This window comes from Pristis pectinata, chromosome 25, assembly GCF_009764475.1.
Source record: "Pristis pectinata isolate sPriPec2 chromosome 25, sPriPec2.1.pri, whole genome shotgun sequence".
NCBI classification, from domain to species: domain Eukaryota; kingdom Metazoa; phylum Chordata; class Chondrichthyes; order Rhinopristiformes; family Pristidae; genus Pristis; species Pristis pectinata.
In genome coordinates, this window is record NC_067429.1 from 8,083,905 (window position 1) to 8,098,516 (window position 14,612).

Here is a 14,612-nt window from a genome sequence, read left to right on the forward strand (position 1 = left end):
AGAAGTAAGAAGCCAAGAGGTGATAGGTAGAAGGGGCAAAGGACTGAAGGAGGAGGAATCCGGTAGGGGAGGGCAGAGGACCATGGAATAAAGGGAAGGAGGCAGGGGACAGATAGGCAGGTCATGAGGGCGGGGGAAGGGGAAAGAGAAGGGGAAGGGGAGCACAGGGGTGAGGAAAGACAAAGGAGAAAAAAAGAGGGGGGAGGGGGAGAATAGGGGAAAGGTTGCTGGAACTGAGAGAAATCGATGTTGAGGCCATCAGGTTGGAGACTACCAAGGCAAAATACGAGGTGTTGTTCCTCCAACTTACGTCTGGCCTGAACACGTCAGGAGAGAAGGCCATGGATAGACATGTCGGTATGGGAGTGGGATGCGGAATTGAAGTGGATGGCCAACGGGAGATCCCTGCTTTTGTGGCGGACGGAACAAAGGTGCTCGACAAAGCAGTCACCCAACCTGTGTCGGGTCTCACCGACAGAACAAAGGTGCCTGACGAAGCGGTCACCCAATCTGTGTCGAGCTGTTCAGCAACCCATAATTAAAATAGATACAAGACACAAGCTCTTATCTTTCAAAGGATCAGCACTTGTTAATAAGGGGAAGCTCATATCCCAGTAGACTATGAATTTAAAACCTTGTTTATCAGAAGATAAATCACTGAATCCTGGTTGTTTGGTAACAAACAGAATGGATATTAATGAATATTAATTCAATAATCTCTAAAATACCACAACTTCGTTAAAGACTACACTGAACCAAGGGGCCTTAATTGCTTTAATATTGTTCTTACCTCAGCACAAGACCTCGCAAGTTTATTGTAGTCGTGCTAACCAGTCAATTAACCACAGCAATACTTCACAAGTAGCAATACCAGAAGCAGCAGCACCACTCAATCTATAAATACACTCTGAGGGAACAAGGAACAGATGACGTTAGAATGATTTGGACCACAAATTCTATCATTCTAGTGCAGAGCACTTCTCCCAAGCAAGTCGATAGAAACACAAGTTTGCTGAAGTTTGAGTTGGAATTGAATTTGTTGGCAAAATATTAAATTAAGTTGTGGATTTACACAACAGTTTCCCCATGTCTCAAAGCATATTGCAATCAACAAAATACTTCTTAAGTCCTAGTTGTAATGTAGGAAATAGCAAGCACGATTTCCTGTAATTCAGTATCCTGCACGTATTTTCTAGATGTTATAGGGAATCAGTGAACATTCTGACAGCCCTAGGTGTTTTCTCTTCCCTCCCTCCACCCCACAAAGTGCTGCTTCTTTACAGAAAGAAAACGACTGAATCATTGTCAATTAAATTGCTCTGTTTGACTTTCTGGTAATTCACACAGCAGCTGAATGTGGTAGACTTCTTGTGCATCAATGACATTTTTAATGTGAATATTTATTTAAAATATTTTTTGAACAAATTACATACTTCCCTCACTGAGTGAGGAATAGAATATGTCATCAATTATTCTCGATTCAGGTATAACACATCTAATAGTTTGAAAGCTATTAGTGAGAACTCTTTTCCACACCACCAATCTAATGTGCTGTTTCATCAATAATTTTACTTCACAATAAAGAGCACTCCAAAATGATGATGCAGGAGAGGTAGCCGAGTGATTAACTGTTCAGAACCAGCAACCAACAATTTAAGCTCATCTCAAAGTGTTAATTGAATTCAATAAATCTGGCAACTTGTTAGCTACCACTGGAAAATAGTTAACATGAAAGCTGCCACACAGATTACAATTGGTTCACTGGCATCCTCAAGGGAACTGCCATCTCTTACACCCAATTCCACCACTGTGTGGTTGATTCAGGGGCCTCAATGAATCTAAGACTGGTATTCTTTAGTGTCACATTCCAATAATAGTCTTTTAAAAGTACCCTTATAAACAAGTGTCAACCTTTGTTTCTAGACTGGATTTTGAATCCTAAATTTCAGATTTAAAATGCCTCCATAAATTGAGTGACTCATACTGGATCTCTCAGCTGCAGTTGGTAAAATTGTAAATTTCTCCTCTTCATTTTGAGTATTGGTTTATTATTGTCACTTGTACCGAGGTACAGTGGAAAAACTTGTCTTGCATACCGTTTGCACAGATCAATTCATTACACAGTGCATTGAGGTAGTACAGAGTAAAAACAAAGTGTCACAGCTACAGAGGAAGTGCAGTGCAGATAGACAATAAGGTGCAAGGTCATAACGAGATAGATTGAGAGGTCAAGGGTCCATCTCATCGTATAAGGGAACTGTTCAATAGTCTTATAACAGCAGGATAGAAGCTGTCCTTGAGCCTGGTGGTACGCGCCCTCAGGCTCCTGTATCTTCTGCCTGATGGGAAAGGGGAGAAGAGAGAATGTCCCGGGTGGGTGGGGTCTCTGATTATGCTGGCTGCTTCACCAAGGCAGCAAGAGGGATAGACAGAGTCTGGTTTCTGTGATGTGCTGGGCTGTGTCCACAACTCTGCAGTTTCTTGCACTCAATCTCAAACAACGTTACAGGTTTCATAAAGTGCTATATTGTTACTTCTAAATGTAGTGAATTGAAAACTCACAAGGTTAATAGATTTAATAATATTAATTGCAATGTAATTTATTAAGTGTTTATCATTATGTGCGTGCTCACATTTGTGCACAGAACCATTTAATCAAACAATTTCAGTTTGAATACATCACATCTCATTCTAGGTGAATATTTAATTAGTCTTTGTATTCTTGAAATTACAATTAATTACATTAATAGTATGCTTAGTAATATTTATGGTTCCTTTAAATCCCATTCTCAAAAATTGTTATTTAATTAAGACTGCTGTCATCTACTCAGCTGTTGCTGCGGCAACAGCCTGAATTATCTAAGCATGTGTTATTATGCAACTTTGTCACTTTTTTCCAAGGCAAAAGATTTTATTTTTGGATAGCATGAATGTAAATACAAGGAGATTGCTGCCATTTCAAAATGCACTCGTCAGTCACTCTGCATTATTGAACTGTAGAATCCCATTCTCTAATGGGCAAAGCTTGGACAGATTATATATTTTGACATTCCCTGAGCAAGCAAATGAAAAATTGCTCAGAGATCCAATTTACTTCCACCTACTTCACAGAGGAATATGGAACTCACAATTGTGTCAAAAGGAAACAATTTTTTTTAAATTTGATTTGAAATATGTCAAAACTCTCCAGGCTAGAGTTTTCATGTGCACAGCTTGAGTAGTCTGATCTGGCAAGGGTCTCTGTGTGAAAGTTAAGAGATGTCTGTCTTTTTTCTGCCACCTTATGTTTTTGGTGAATGGTGAAATTGATGATTCTAGAGTGATTACTCCTGTTGGTTCTTGACACACTCATTTCTAATATTATGAAGAGAATGATCTAATTCACAAAAGCAATTGGGTTAAGAATAAATCACTCTTCAACACTCAGATAAGAAAATTAAAGTGATTATTTTTATTTCAATTTTCTTGATAATTAACAGAGAACCAAGTCCAGCTGGCCTGCATGATACAGCAATACACAAGGGAATTTAATGCTCTAGTTATTGCAATCTTCATATTTCGAGTCCATTTTTTGCTTCTATGTATTTCAATCCCACAGAAGAGGCTGCTGTACCATTTAAAGAATTGTGATTACAAAGTTTTGTTTCCATAATCAAGAATTGCATAGCAGGGGAACTACAGCACACCCCAGACCCATAGTTAGAGACTATCTCAATACCCTGCACAGATAAACCATAGGAGAGGGACTGGCAATCTATTACATTACCACAAAAAGAAACAAAATCAAGACAATAAATTAATCCAGCTAAACAGAATTTTAATAATAATGAGGTTAATTTTGTTTTAAAAAATTCAAATACAGAGTACCCACCATGTTTGACGGAAAAGCTACTGGAGTTAAAAAGAAACCCACCACAGGTGGCATCAGATTACAGATACATGGTAATATTCACAGGACTCAAAACAGGCAACATTCATGAAAGGGAAAGTCCTCCTGTCCTTTTATTTTGTGCGCGCATGCGCGCATGTAAAAGAGCAAAACTAAGCAACACAGAAATGCCAGTGCATTCTGTAAGGCACAACGTTCGTGGCAACTGCAGAGTAAAAGAACAAAAACAAAATCATACAAATACTGGACCTGTACTGGACTGGCATATTACATACACCATACACTAATGAAACTGATGCTGTGTGCACCAATAATGAAGCTGGCAAATTATGTACAGGGTACTGGCATGGTTTTACATGTACCGGCACTGTCATCAGTGTACATGCATCAGCACCAGTGCCAGTGCCAATATTGCACGTTTCAAAACTGTCTTACAAATCCCAGGTCCCAGTCTGGTAGATTTGTACTGGGGAACCACTGACAAAACCCATGATACTTGCCGCAAAACTAAATTATTTTTTTTAAAACCCACAAAAACCTGCTCATTGTTTGTTTGTCAATCAGCTTCCTGCACAATGCATCCACTTATCTTTTCCCTTTACTGTTGTGTGCTAGGTGATTAAAATGGATACCAGAAACAAAGACATTACCAGTGTGGGGCCAGACTGTTCTGTGGAATGGTCACTAGAGTTAATGTTTCATATGATTATTATACATAAACTGGTCATTTTCACTTTAACTACACTATTGAAACTGCAGCCAGAGCAAATGCTAACACATTGTGTTCATTGATACCAAGACAGAAATGGCATGGAGGGTCAGTTTAAATTGCATGCATTTGTACAGTACAGAAAACCATCCTGCCATAATGTTTAAGCTGTAGGAAAAGCATGAGTATATTTGAGAGTACATCAACTGTACAAACCAGCGAGTCAAAATCTTACAAACCATCCCATGCACAATGAAACAATATTTAGTGCATTATATATACACTTTATTTTCACATTACCTGCCGATATCTCACAATTGTGAAGTTGAAAAAGTATTACATGTAAAAATGAAAATACCTTGTTCATCTAAACAGATGCTTCAGATCCATGCACAGTCCAAATAACTGATGTCACTAAAACTGCAAAACAGAGGGATTCTCCACTCGTTCCATGTGCACAACAAGTCTTTGTTTAAATGACACCCAAATTATTGTTTAATTGCACGTCCATTCAGTATTTCTCCACACTCACCAGAATAATGCTGAGTAATACATTGTTGGGTGTGTTTTATTCATGAGAAGGACCAGGAAGCACTGCCACGTGCAGCAGCCCTTGTGAAACTGGGTATTTCCACACTCATCAAATGAACACAGCATTGCACCAGTGCAGACTCTTCTTCCTTTTTAGGACAGGTGCATTCAAACAGTTAATGTGAATTTATGTAAAGTATGGCTCGTGCTACACCAACGTCAAAAGACAAGTTATTTTGTTGTTGCATACATTGGGCAATGGGTTTAACTTCACATTCTACTGTTTAACCTACAAGTCATACAGAAAAGTTAAACATATTGTTCATTGTATATAACACTTTAGAATTTCCAGGATTTTTAGCAGTGTTTTGGGGATCACAGTTTATGGAAACAATAAGCCAGTAGCCACTTGCAGATGAGGCATACAGCTAAACAATGCACATTTCAGCATTGTGTTATTACAGCAACGTCAGTGTTCTGTAAAACGGGAACTGAATGACTCAGTCAAGTGGGAATACAATGCCATATCAACATTGACTGGCTCAAAAAAAAAGCAGATTAAAATATTTAAAATCAACAAAATAAATCAACATATGGATCCATTAATTGGTAGAGCTCTATATATCCTATCCCTCCTTTATATATGCTATAATCTTGAATAAAAATTGAAGAGAAAAATGCAAGCTGTCCTGCAGATTGTGCTGTACCTCTGACAATTTCAAACTTCAACACCACTTCCATGTAATGCAGAGAGAGGTGGGTGGTGGTGGTGGTGGCGGCGGCGGCAGGGCTGGAAGAGAGAAGGTTTATGGAAAAGATAATTTTTCCTATCATTAGAGATTGAGACTCGCTGGTACTGTAGCACTATGCATGAAGGCTATAAGAGAACAGTGTACAAAGTTCCCAGGAACAGCTTGAAAGAGCCACATTACAAATACACAAAAGACACCAAATTCAAAGTGCTTTGGCCAGAAGTTACAACTTTAAAAAAAAAATGCACAGTGCATTTCACAGTGCTCGTACCTAGCACACATCAGAAACATCACCCAGGCCCAGATGGGCACCTTCCTTACCCAGTACATGCCTCACTCAGACAACGTACTACAAGGTGAGCTCTGCTGCTTCGCTTTAAAGGCGAAACATTTGCTGTGAATAGATTATGCAATCAAAACAAGCCAGTCAGTCATCCAGGAAGTAGTGTCTTCCATTAACCCCACCATATCTAATTCACAAGTTCTGTACAACTTACAAGGAAAGAATTATAACAATGATTACTATAGCTCCTGTATGCGAAGCGTAAATACATGATAATAAATCTGGTACTGACGGCATGACATAGTGTATAAGGCAAGGACCAGCTAGATATCAAAGTAAAAATTCAAAAAAAAACGTGCGGGAATTTTAGTCTCAACCAACTGGTCTATATTTACCCAATAGTGTTCCATGATTCTACCACCCTACCAGAAGTCCAAGGATATAATTACATGAATGTTAAAGATTCAGTTTTCCCTCTTAACAAAGACCAAAACAAATTATTCCAAGTGTATCAATTTGATTTGTAGTGTAACTCAGACATGTCATTCTTGGATCGCTGGTAGTTGTAAACATCTAATAACCCATCAACATAAAAAATAATCATCTCGTTCCAGTCAACTTTCCATTAGCTCAGCCCAATTGCAATGAGAACTGCTGGAGCTGAAAGATGTGAAGGTCAAAGATGAACCTCGGAAATCTCAGATTAGAATGCATGCTCTAAGCAGATCTGGAGGTTTTGCCTCAATGTAGTGAAGTAGATAAGGATCTTGAGCTGTACACCAGGAAAAGAAAGGAAGCTAAAGCATCAGTCTTCCAACAGGGAATGCAGGAAATAACCAAACCCATACAGTGACAGATCACCTTGCAACAGGTGGCAGAGGTGGTGCCCCTCGAACAACTGTAAGAAATGGAAACAAAAAATGGGTTAGTTAATATCCTGAACAAACATTAAAGAGGATTTAATACCTCAAAGATTGGTTAGCTAGTGTTTTGAAGAAACTTGTGCACAAGATGTACAATTTATTTTACTCTTCATCCTCCTGAAGATAATGACTTAAATGGGAAACTGAGCCACTCTCTGGACCTTGTGTGGCAGCTAAAAATAGTATCTGCATTCCCACTCAGTTCAATTTCTAATGGCTCTGATGGGTGCACTTTGAGTTTTGTATTCATAGCTTTCACTCTCAAGGGGGTACTATGACTTGCCACTTAGAAAAAACGTGAAGTGGGCTCATACCATATGGCAGATTAACCACACATTATCATTTCCTTTGCTCTTTTATAGCTACCATTTAATCACTAGCTTCATAGATGCAAGCAAAACGAAGCTACATAAATACAAGAGATACAGGAAGAGAGTATACTGATGTTTAAATGGTGTTGGGAGGAGGCTTGTGTAGAGGATAAACTGCAACATTATCTGGTTAGGCCAAATATCCTGTCATCTCTAAGTGATTCAATATGTCATCAGCCACACAGTAAATGTTCTTTAACATTTCTAGTTTTGGCACCTACACCTTAAATCGAGGAAAAACGATAAAGATGGACTCCCTTAACATAATGCTCTGGTAGCGTTCCAAGTCCCTCTGCTCATTAAGGACCAACTGCAATATTACCATTCACCCTAACACAGACCTTCCCTTTGTTCTCTCTGCGTCTCCCCTGCTTATGTGTAACTTCAGACCTTTTTCCTCCCACATCTGACTTTTTCCAGTTCTGACAAAAGGTCATTGATCTGAAACATTAACTGTTTCCCTCTCCACAGATGCTGCCTGACAGTAAATATTTGTGTTTCATTTCAGATTTCCAACATCTGCTGTATTTTCCCCTTTGGCTTATTTCAATGGTATGGCTGTCAAATGACAGACCCGAGGGGGTGCTCAGTACTCATTTAAAGTGGGGATCCTTGCATATTGATAAAACAAACTGGAGCAACTCACCTCTGTTCATCTTACTTGGGTATGTTTTTTGGAACTGCCGATACTCCTCTGGAGCAGGGAAGTCTTCAATCGGATGAAAGCAGTATTTTGATTCAAAGTCATCTAGGGGAAGAGACATTTTGTTCTTTTTAAAAAAAACATCCACATTGTAGGTTATCTTGATCCAAAATGTCAAGATTTTCTCTCCCCACTGGTGCTGCTCGACCTGCTGAGAGCTTTCAGCATTTTCTCTTTTAGTTTTGGTTATTAGTAGCCTGGGTAAATAAAGATTACCCTGTTGAAAAGTCAGGGAACTGAACGATACTCAGCATCATTAACACTTCAGCTCCAATCTGATTATAAAGGTGTTTGGCTAGAAGCGATCTGAACTCATTCTAGCCCCTCTAGGCTTAACTGCAGGAACCAGCTCAACAGTAGTTTGCTATTGCCAAAATTTTGCTAAGTACAGAAACAGTTCGAGGCAGAAGAGAAGCTCAGCAAAGTAACCGTGCTTGCACGGTGTTCCTTAGTTCATGAAGTTCAACAGCAGCCAGCAAACACGAGATGGAAAAGTGGCCTTTTGAGGTTCAGTTTTCAGATTCAAAATTTAACAGTTTAAACTTAAGTGGAAAGACCTCCAATGAAATACAACGTGGTCACTGCAATCAGCTCCCTAATATGCAAGCCCACCACAGTAACACTACCAGCTAGTAATTCTGAAGTCTAGAGAAACATAGGCTCACGTCTGAGTTTCCCATATGGTGAGTTACTGGGTTGGCACAGTGTTCGCTGCCCACAGGCTCACATCAACATTGCCCATATGGCAGCTTGCAGATAGCAGCAGCTCGCAGATATCAGCAGCTCATACCAATCATGCAGAAGATTGGGGGGGAGAATAGAGAATAAAGGAGGGTGTTGGGGGAGGGGCTAGAGCTTCCCTGTGAGGGGAGGGAGCGGAAGGATACCCAAGGGACAGTCACTCTGGCTGGCTCTCTCATACCTCCTAACGATTGGCTCATGCAGCTCGAGGCCGGGCAGCCTCCTCCCTCTTGGGAAGGAAATACCACGCCAGCAGAAGGTGAAACTGTGAAAGGTTTCAACTCAATCCACTGAAGTAATTTTTCCATTCTTTACATTTATTTTTTTTCTGTTCCTTCTTCCTCTGGAAACAACGTCCTGAGCAAACCTGTGCTGTGTGCACCTTTATTCTACATTAAGTTATGCAATTCAAGTATATACGATGCCAAGGGATTGAGTTGTTTTGGAGATAGATGACAAAATACATATTTCTTTAATATGAGACTATTCTTCAAGATCCTTCTTGTTAATTTTTTATTACTGATCTTATGTTCTGCAGACAACTGCTCTGAAAGCTAACAGCTGATTTCTCTGCCTGTTACACTTCTGTATTTAGGATTGGACCAGAAGTGCAACTTGGGTTGGTCAGTTTCAATTATACAACAGTTGGGTATCTGGGTTGATTTTAGTACTGGTAATAGTTACTTTTCTGATTGCTAACCACTAACCCGCACTGGAAGTGTGGGCAAATGTGTCAGATGACCTGCAGAGTCCAACTTCACAGCTGGAAAACTATCACTTGGGTGACAAACTATTGCAGGCACCCAAAGAACTGTAATGCAGAAAGAACAAGAGGGGGAAAAAAACAGGGTTCCTGTAATAAAATTTGGAAAAGACCACATAGGATTGCTATTAACCAGAAACAGTCTCTCTTTCCCCTCCACAGATGACACCTGACCTGAGTATTTCCAGCATTTTCTGATTTTTATTTTAGATTTCCAGTATCTGCAGTTGTTAGTTTTTCAACTGGAAGATAACCATTCTAATTAGAACTCTCTGGAATACACAGCAGATTGAGAACTTTGTAAATACCTGTCGTTTAATAATTTCCATAATTGTTTTTTCATTCAGTGTGAACACACTATTACTTTTCCCTAATGACCTTGAAGAACTTAATAGACCTTAAAACCAATATGTTATGTAGAACAGCACCTGGTATACATAACAGAAGCTCCTACGCTGCGTTACATGATCCCAGCTGATGGGGACAGGAATGGGGCCAGAAGGACATAAGAAAGCCAGCTCAAGCTCCCAGTCCTGGTCATTAATCCTGTGATGTAAGAAAGAGTGCAGATGGGTATCAGGTGAGGACAAGATCTGTGATGTCTACCACAACAGATTAATTGCTTGAAACTCGCTATTTAGGATTATCTAAGGTAGTTTCAAGTACAGGCTCCTGCGCTCCTCTACACCCCAGGAAAGAGCCAACACGATGAGAAAAGTGACAGTGAAGGAGAAAATGGTTAAAAAAGATTGAACCAAATGCACACTGCACATCTGAAAGGGCAACTCTCAAAATAAGATATACCCTGTATGCATAATGCTCATGGAAGTCATGTGATAGCTGAAGATGTTTCAAAAACACTTCAGGATATTTTCATAAATAAATTAAAAGTTCATCCTATGCCACTTTTCATATTTTATATGGAAACTGCATGAAATAAACAAGTGGTAGAAACAGTTCAAAAAGCACCATTTGAATTGGAGAAGGACAATGATAGGAAGGAGAAAGGAAGGATAAAAGAGAGAAGCAGGTACATTAAAACAGGAAAGCAGGAGAGTAAAGCAAAGAGAAAAGCAGTCAACAGTTTTGGCGGGGGAAATAGTGAGAAACTCAGCAGCTGTCTGGTTGGAAATGATAAACAATAATCTGCAGACACATACAACTCCATTCGCGAGTAACCAATAAATGTGAAAACAGTTGCGCCTGACATTCTTAGCCCCAGTTACCTAGGATTGATTTGGATGATGATCCAACAGGGTCCCTGTGTCCATTTCGTAAAGGTGGCGGTGGAGGAGGGGGTGCAGGAGTCCTCATCGGAGGCGGTGGTGGTTTACCTCGATGCGAAGGATCTGAAGAGGGTGTCCTGTAAGGTGGCAGCGGGGGAGGGGCATCTCGGGCTCCATTCCGCATTGCAGGGGGTGGTGGTGGGGGAGCTGTGGAACACAAAGTTAAACATTTTAGTTCTGTCTGGTGCCAGATAAGGAAATAAATTCATGATTAGATTCAAACAGCTTGGTAACTATGTAAAAAAAAACAGAAAGGAAAAAGTGAGAAAGAATTAACCCTGCTGATGGTGGTCACTGTAGACAAAAGAGAAAGATTAAAATCAAAATACAAACTTGACGAGATGCATCAAATTGGTCTTAAGATCTGAGAGTAAAATGCTGTTCCATTTCTGCTTCCCTTCCTTCAGATAATCTGCAATCAACATTTGAAGACAAAATCAATTTTTAAAAACAATTGGGCAGATAATCGACAAACCCAAGTCCCTCATTCTACTGCGCTCTCACCACCCACCATTGCCGCTTCCACATTTGTTCTAATAAGTGTAACTATTTTTGGATATGACCCATGAGGTCAGCCTGCTGTGGTTAATGCTGGATTTACTACTGCTGGATAGTGGGAGAGAGCAAGTTGCGACAGGTGCAGGCATGCAAGGCCCTACTTATCCACAGCTTATTTAAAAAAAAGACCTTGTGACCCCAAAGTCCATTCTCCTCGTCTCATCTAAAGATTATTCTCCCCAATAATACGGGTTGAAAAGCTTCTGATCCAATCGGCTTTTCCCTACAGTATTTTGGGAAAATTTTCCAGAAAAGCCACCTCCAAGCACTAAGGATACATTAAGAGGAATATCAAAAAGGGTCTTTTTTAGGATAATTATTATTACTCACTGAAAATCCATAACACTTGTACTTGGGTATTATAGTGCCCTGCTGTTTGGAATGTTGTTTGAGAGATCAGAGGTAAATCCAATGCTGACTACTGAAAAACTGCTAAACACAAGGTAAAAAAAAACATGAGATGTGGAGATCTTGAAAAGAGAAAGAAAAACTTGCACTTACTATATATAGCAACTTTCATGCCCATTTCAGGGCATCCCAAAGCTTTGTATAGCTAACAAGGTACTTATTAAGTATTGCCATGTAGGAGATTCAGCAGTTCATTTGATCATTTCAAGCTCCCACAAACCACATGATAGTGTCCAGATAATCTGTTTTAGTAATGTTTATTGAGAGATAAACATTGGCCAGGAGAGCAGGGCGACATCCCTGTTTTTCTTTGAAATGGTGCCCACGGGGTTTTTGAAAGGATAGTGCCTCAGTTCAATATCTCATCTGAAAAATTGCATCACCTACAAAACAGCACCACCTCAGTGCTGCACTAGAACATCCGCTGACAGCTACTCAGATCAGATATCTTTATTAGTCACATGTACATCCAAACACACAGTGAAATGCATCTTTTGCGTAGAGTGCTCTGAGGGCAGCCTGCAAGTGTCGCCATGTTTCCGGTGCCAACGTAGCATGCCCACAACCTCCTAACCCGTATGTCTTTGGAATGTGGGAGGACTTGATTTAAGCAGAATAAAAATTGTGACTGATTCCTGTAACTTTTGGGAATAAACTCTGGCAACAATCTAGTTACTGCATGATAATATATTGCACTTAAAATGACTCCACATATAATTTACCCAAATTTCATTTTAAAGTGCCAGAATGTCTATGGAGATAACCAGCACTAGCACCTTTGGCCTCGAGTCATGAAGACAATGAGTCAGCAATCACATTTTGAGAATCATTGCAAAGGTATTCACTTTGCTTGCATGGCATAACCTCCTTTCATTCTGCCTTCACAACAGTCCTGACAGTTCAACAAGTAGCAGAGTCAGACAAATGACACAGGGCCTAGGGTTGAGTTCCTCCTCAAACATTAGGGAAGGACTGCAGAAGGGAAGCTCCTGCTTCCAAATGCTATTTAGGATGCTCTACTGAAAGTAGGCCTGAGTAGATATTCAGTGAAAATAGGACCAGGCCTGAGGTAGCCCCACAAAGATTGAATGCTACTGAGGGCCCATTACATTTCTGTGGAATTTTGAACACATATTAATATTTAACTACAACTGTAAACATTATCTTAACAATAGTTGCAATCTAGGACCAGAATATAAAAATAAAAGCACCGAAAAACTGCAGAATAACTTTCTGAAGTGAGCAGGGATGGAGGAGGGGGGAGAAAAGCCTTCACATTCAGTGTATGGGTCATGATATTTTCTTAAAGTTATAATAAGATTTGTTCTAAATATCTGAATTGATTGGCATCAAGTGGCACTTTCTAACTGATAAGAACTTTTTTTAAATCTGCAAACAAAAGCAAGACTACTGCAGGGTCAGTTGTATGATCCAAACTGGATATGTTTCCTTAACAGCTTAAGGCCACGAAACCCAAGTTACACTTGTCCACCGCTTTGTCTCCGTTAATTATTTACAGAGTTTCTGTTCATCAGAGCCTGGGACTTATGACGTAATTCTTTAACCCTTCAATATATTGGACAAGCAATATCAGATCGTGATCCAATTCCAAGCACAGCATATGTTAACGTCCTTCAATTTTGCCTTTCAACAGATTAGACATGATAATGGTTTTCCATTCTTAAAAATCTTTTGTATGTCAAAGTTATACACTTCTTTCCATTCACTTGGGATCAGGGTGTCGCTGACAAGGCCAGCATATATTGTCCATTATTGATGGACTATTTATAGTCATAGTAATACAGCACAGAAACAGGCCCTTCGGCCCAACTCGTCCTTGCCACCAAAGATACCTTCCTGAGCTAGTTCCATTTGCCTACATTTGGCCCATATCCTTCTAAATCTTTCCTATCCAAGAACCTGTTCAAATGTCTTTTAAATGTTTTAATTGCACCCACCTCTACCACTTCCTCTGACAGCTCGTTCCATATCCCCACCACGCACTATGTGAAAAACTTTCCTCTCATGTCCCCTTTAAACCTTTTCCCTCTCACCTTAAACACTGAGGGCATTTAAAGAGCCAATGACATGAGATGGGTCTGGAGTCACCGTAGGCCAAAGATGGTTATTTTCCCCTTGGTCAACATAATTAAGACTAGCTGATGTTGTTTTTCCAAATTCCAGATTATTAAATGAATTTAAATTTTATAGCTGCCATGGTGGGATCTGAATTTGAGTGTTTGATACTTTTTCAAAACCTTTCCTTAATAATTGCATTTTGTAGATAATGAAGCATTTTGTTATATCTTTGTTCTAAAATCTGTTCTCCTACTGAAAGAGAAAGGGGGAAATGAGCCATTAAAATGAAGAAAAAGGATACTCCATACACGTGACAGGCTTGTCACTTCCCTATAACTAAGCTGACAAAGTCTGTGTCATTTTGTCCCTTGAGGAGGAGCTGATGAAGGAGAGTCAGCATGAAAATGAAAGACGGACATCTGACAGATCTTTTAAACTTTTTGGATACCATCACTAACATGGTATGGATTCTGGGAGTGTCTATGAATTTTATATATGGACTTTCGGGTGGTATTTAAGGAGGTTTTGCACAAGAGATTATTAAAGTGAAATGGACCTAATTGGAGGCAACATTCTGATATGGGTTTAGAGGTAGGTGATAAAAGATTGAGAGGAT

General features: G+C 39.7%; 1 protein-coding gene across 2 annotated transcripts in view; it reads right to left on the reverse strand.

The window, feature by feature from the left end:
- Positions 1 to 3,437: 3,437 nt before the first annotated feature.
- wipf2b (WAS/WASL interacting protein family, member 2b) overlaps positions 3,438 to 14,612 on the reverse strand; it is a 53,815-nt gene continuing 42,640 nt past the window's right edge. Inside the window, exons 6-9 of one of the 2 annotated variants that reach the window (XM_052038543.1) lie at positions 10,892 to 11,098; positions 8,105 to 8,206; positions 7,026 to 7,062; positions 3,438 to 5,919 (exon numbers count right to left, since the gene is read on the reverse strand). In XM_052038543.1, coding sequence (XP_051894503.1) covers positions 5,703 to 5,919; positions 7,026 to 7,062; positions 8,105 to 8,206; positions 10,892 to 11,098 — 563 coding nt within the window. In that variant the 3' untranslated portion in view covers positions 3,438 to 5,702. Of the gene's footprint in view, positions 7,063 to 8,104; positions 8,207 to 10,891; positions 11,099 to 14,612 lie in introns of both variants that reach the window. The other variant, XM_052038544.1, reaches the window with a different exon arrangement.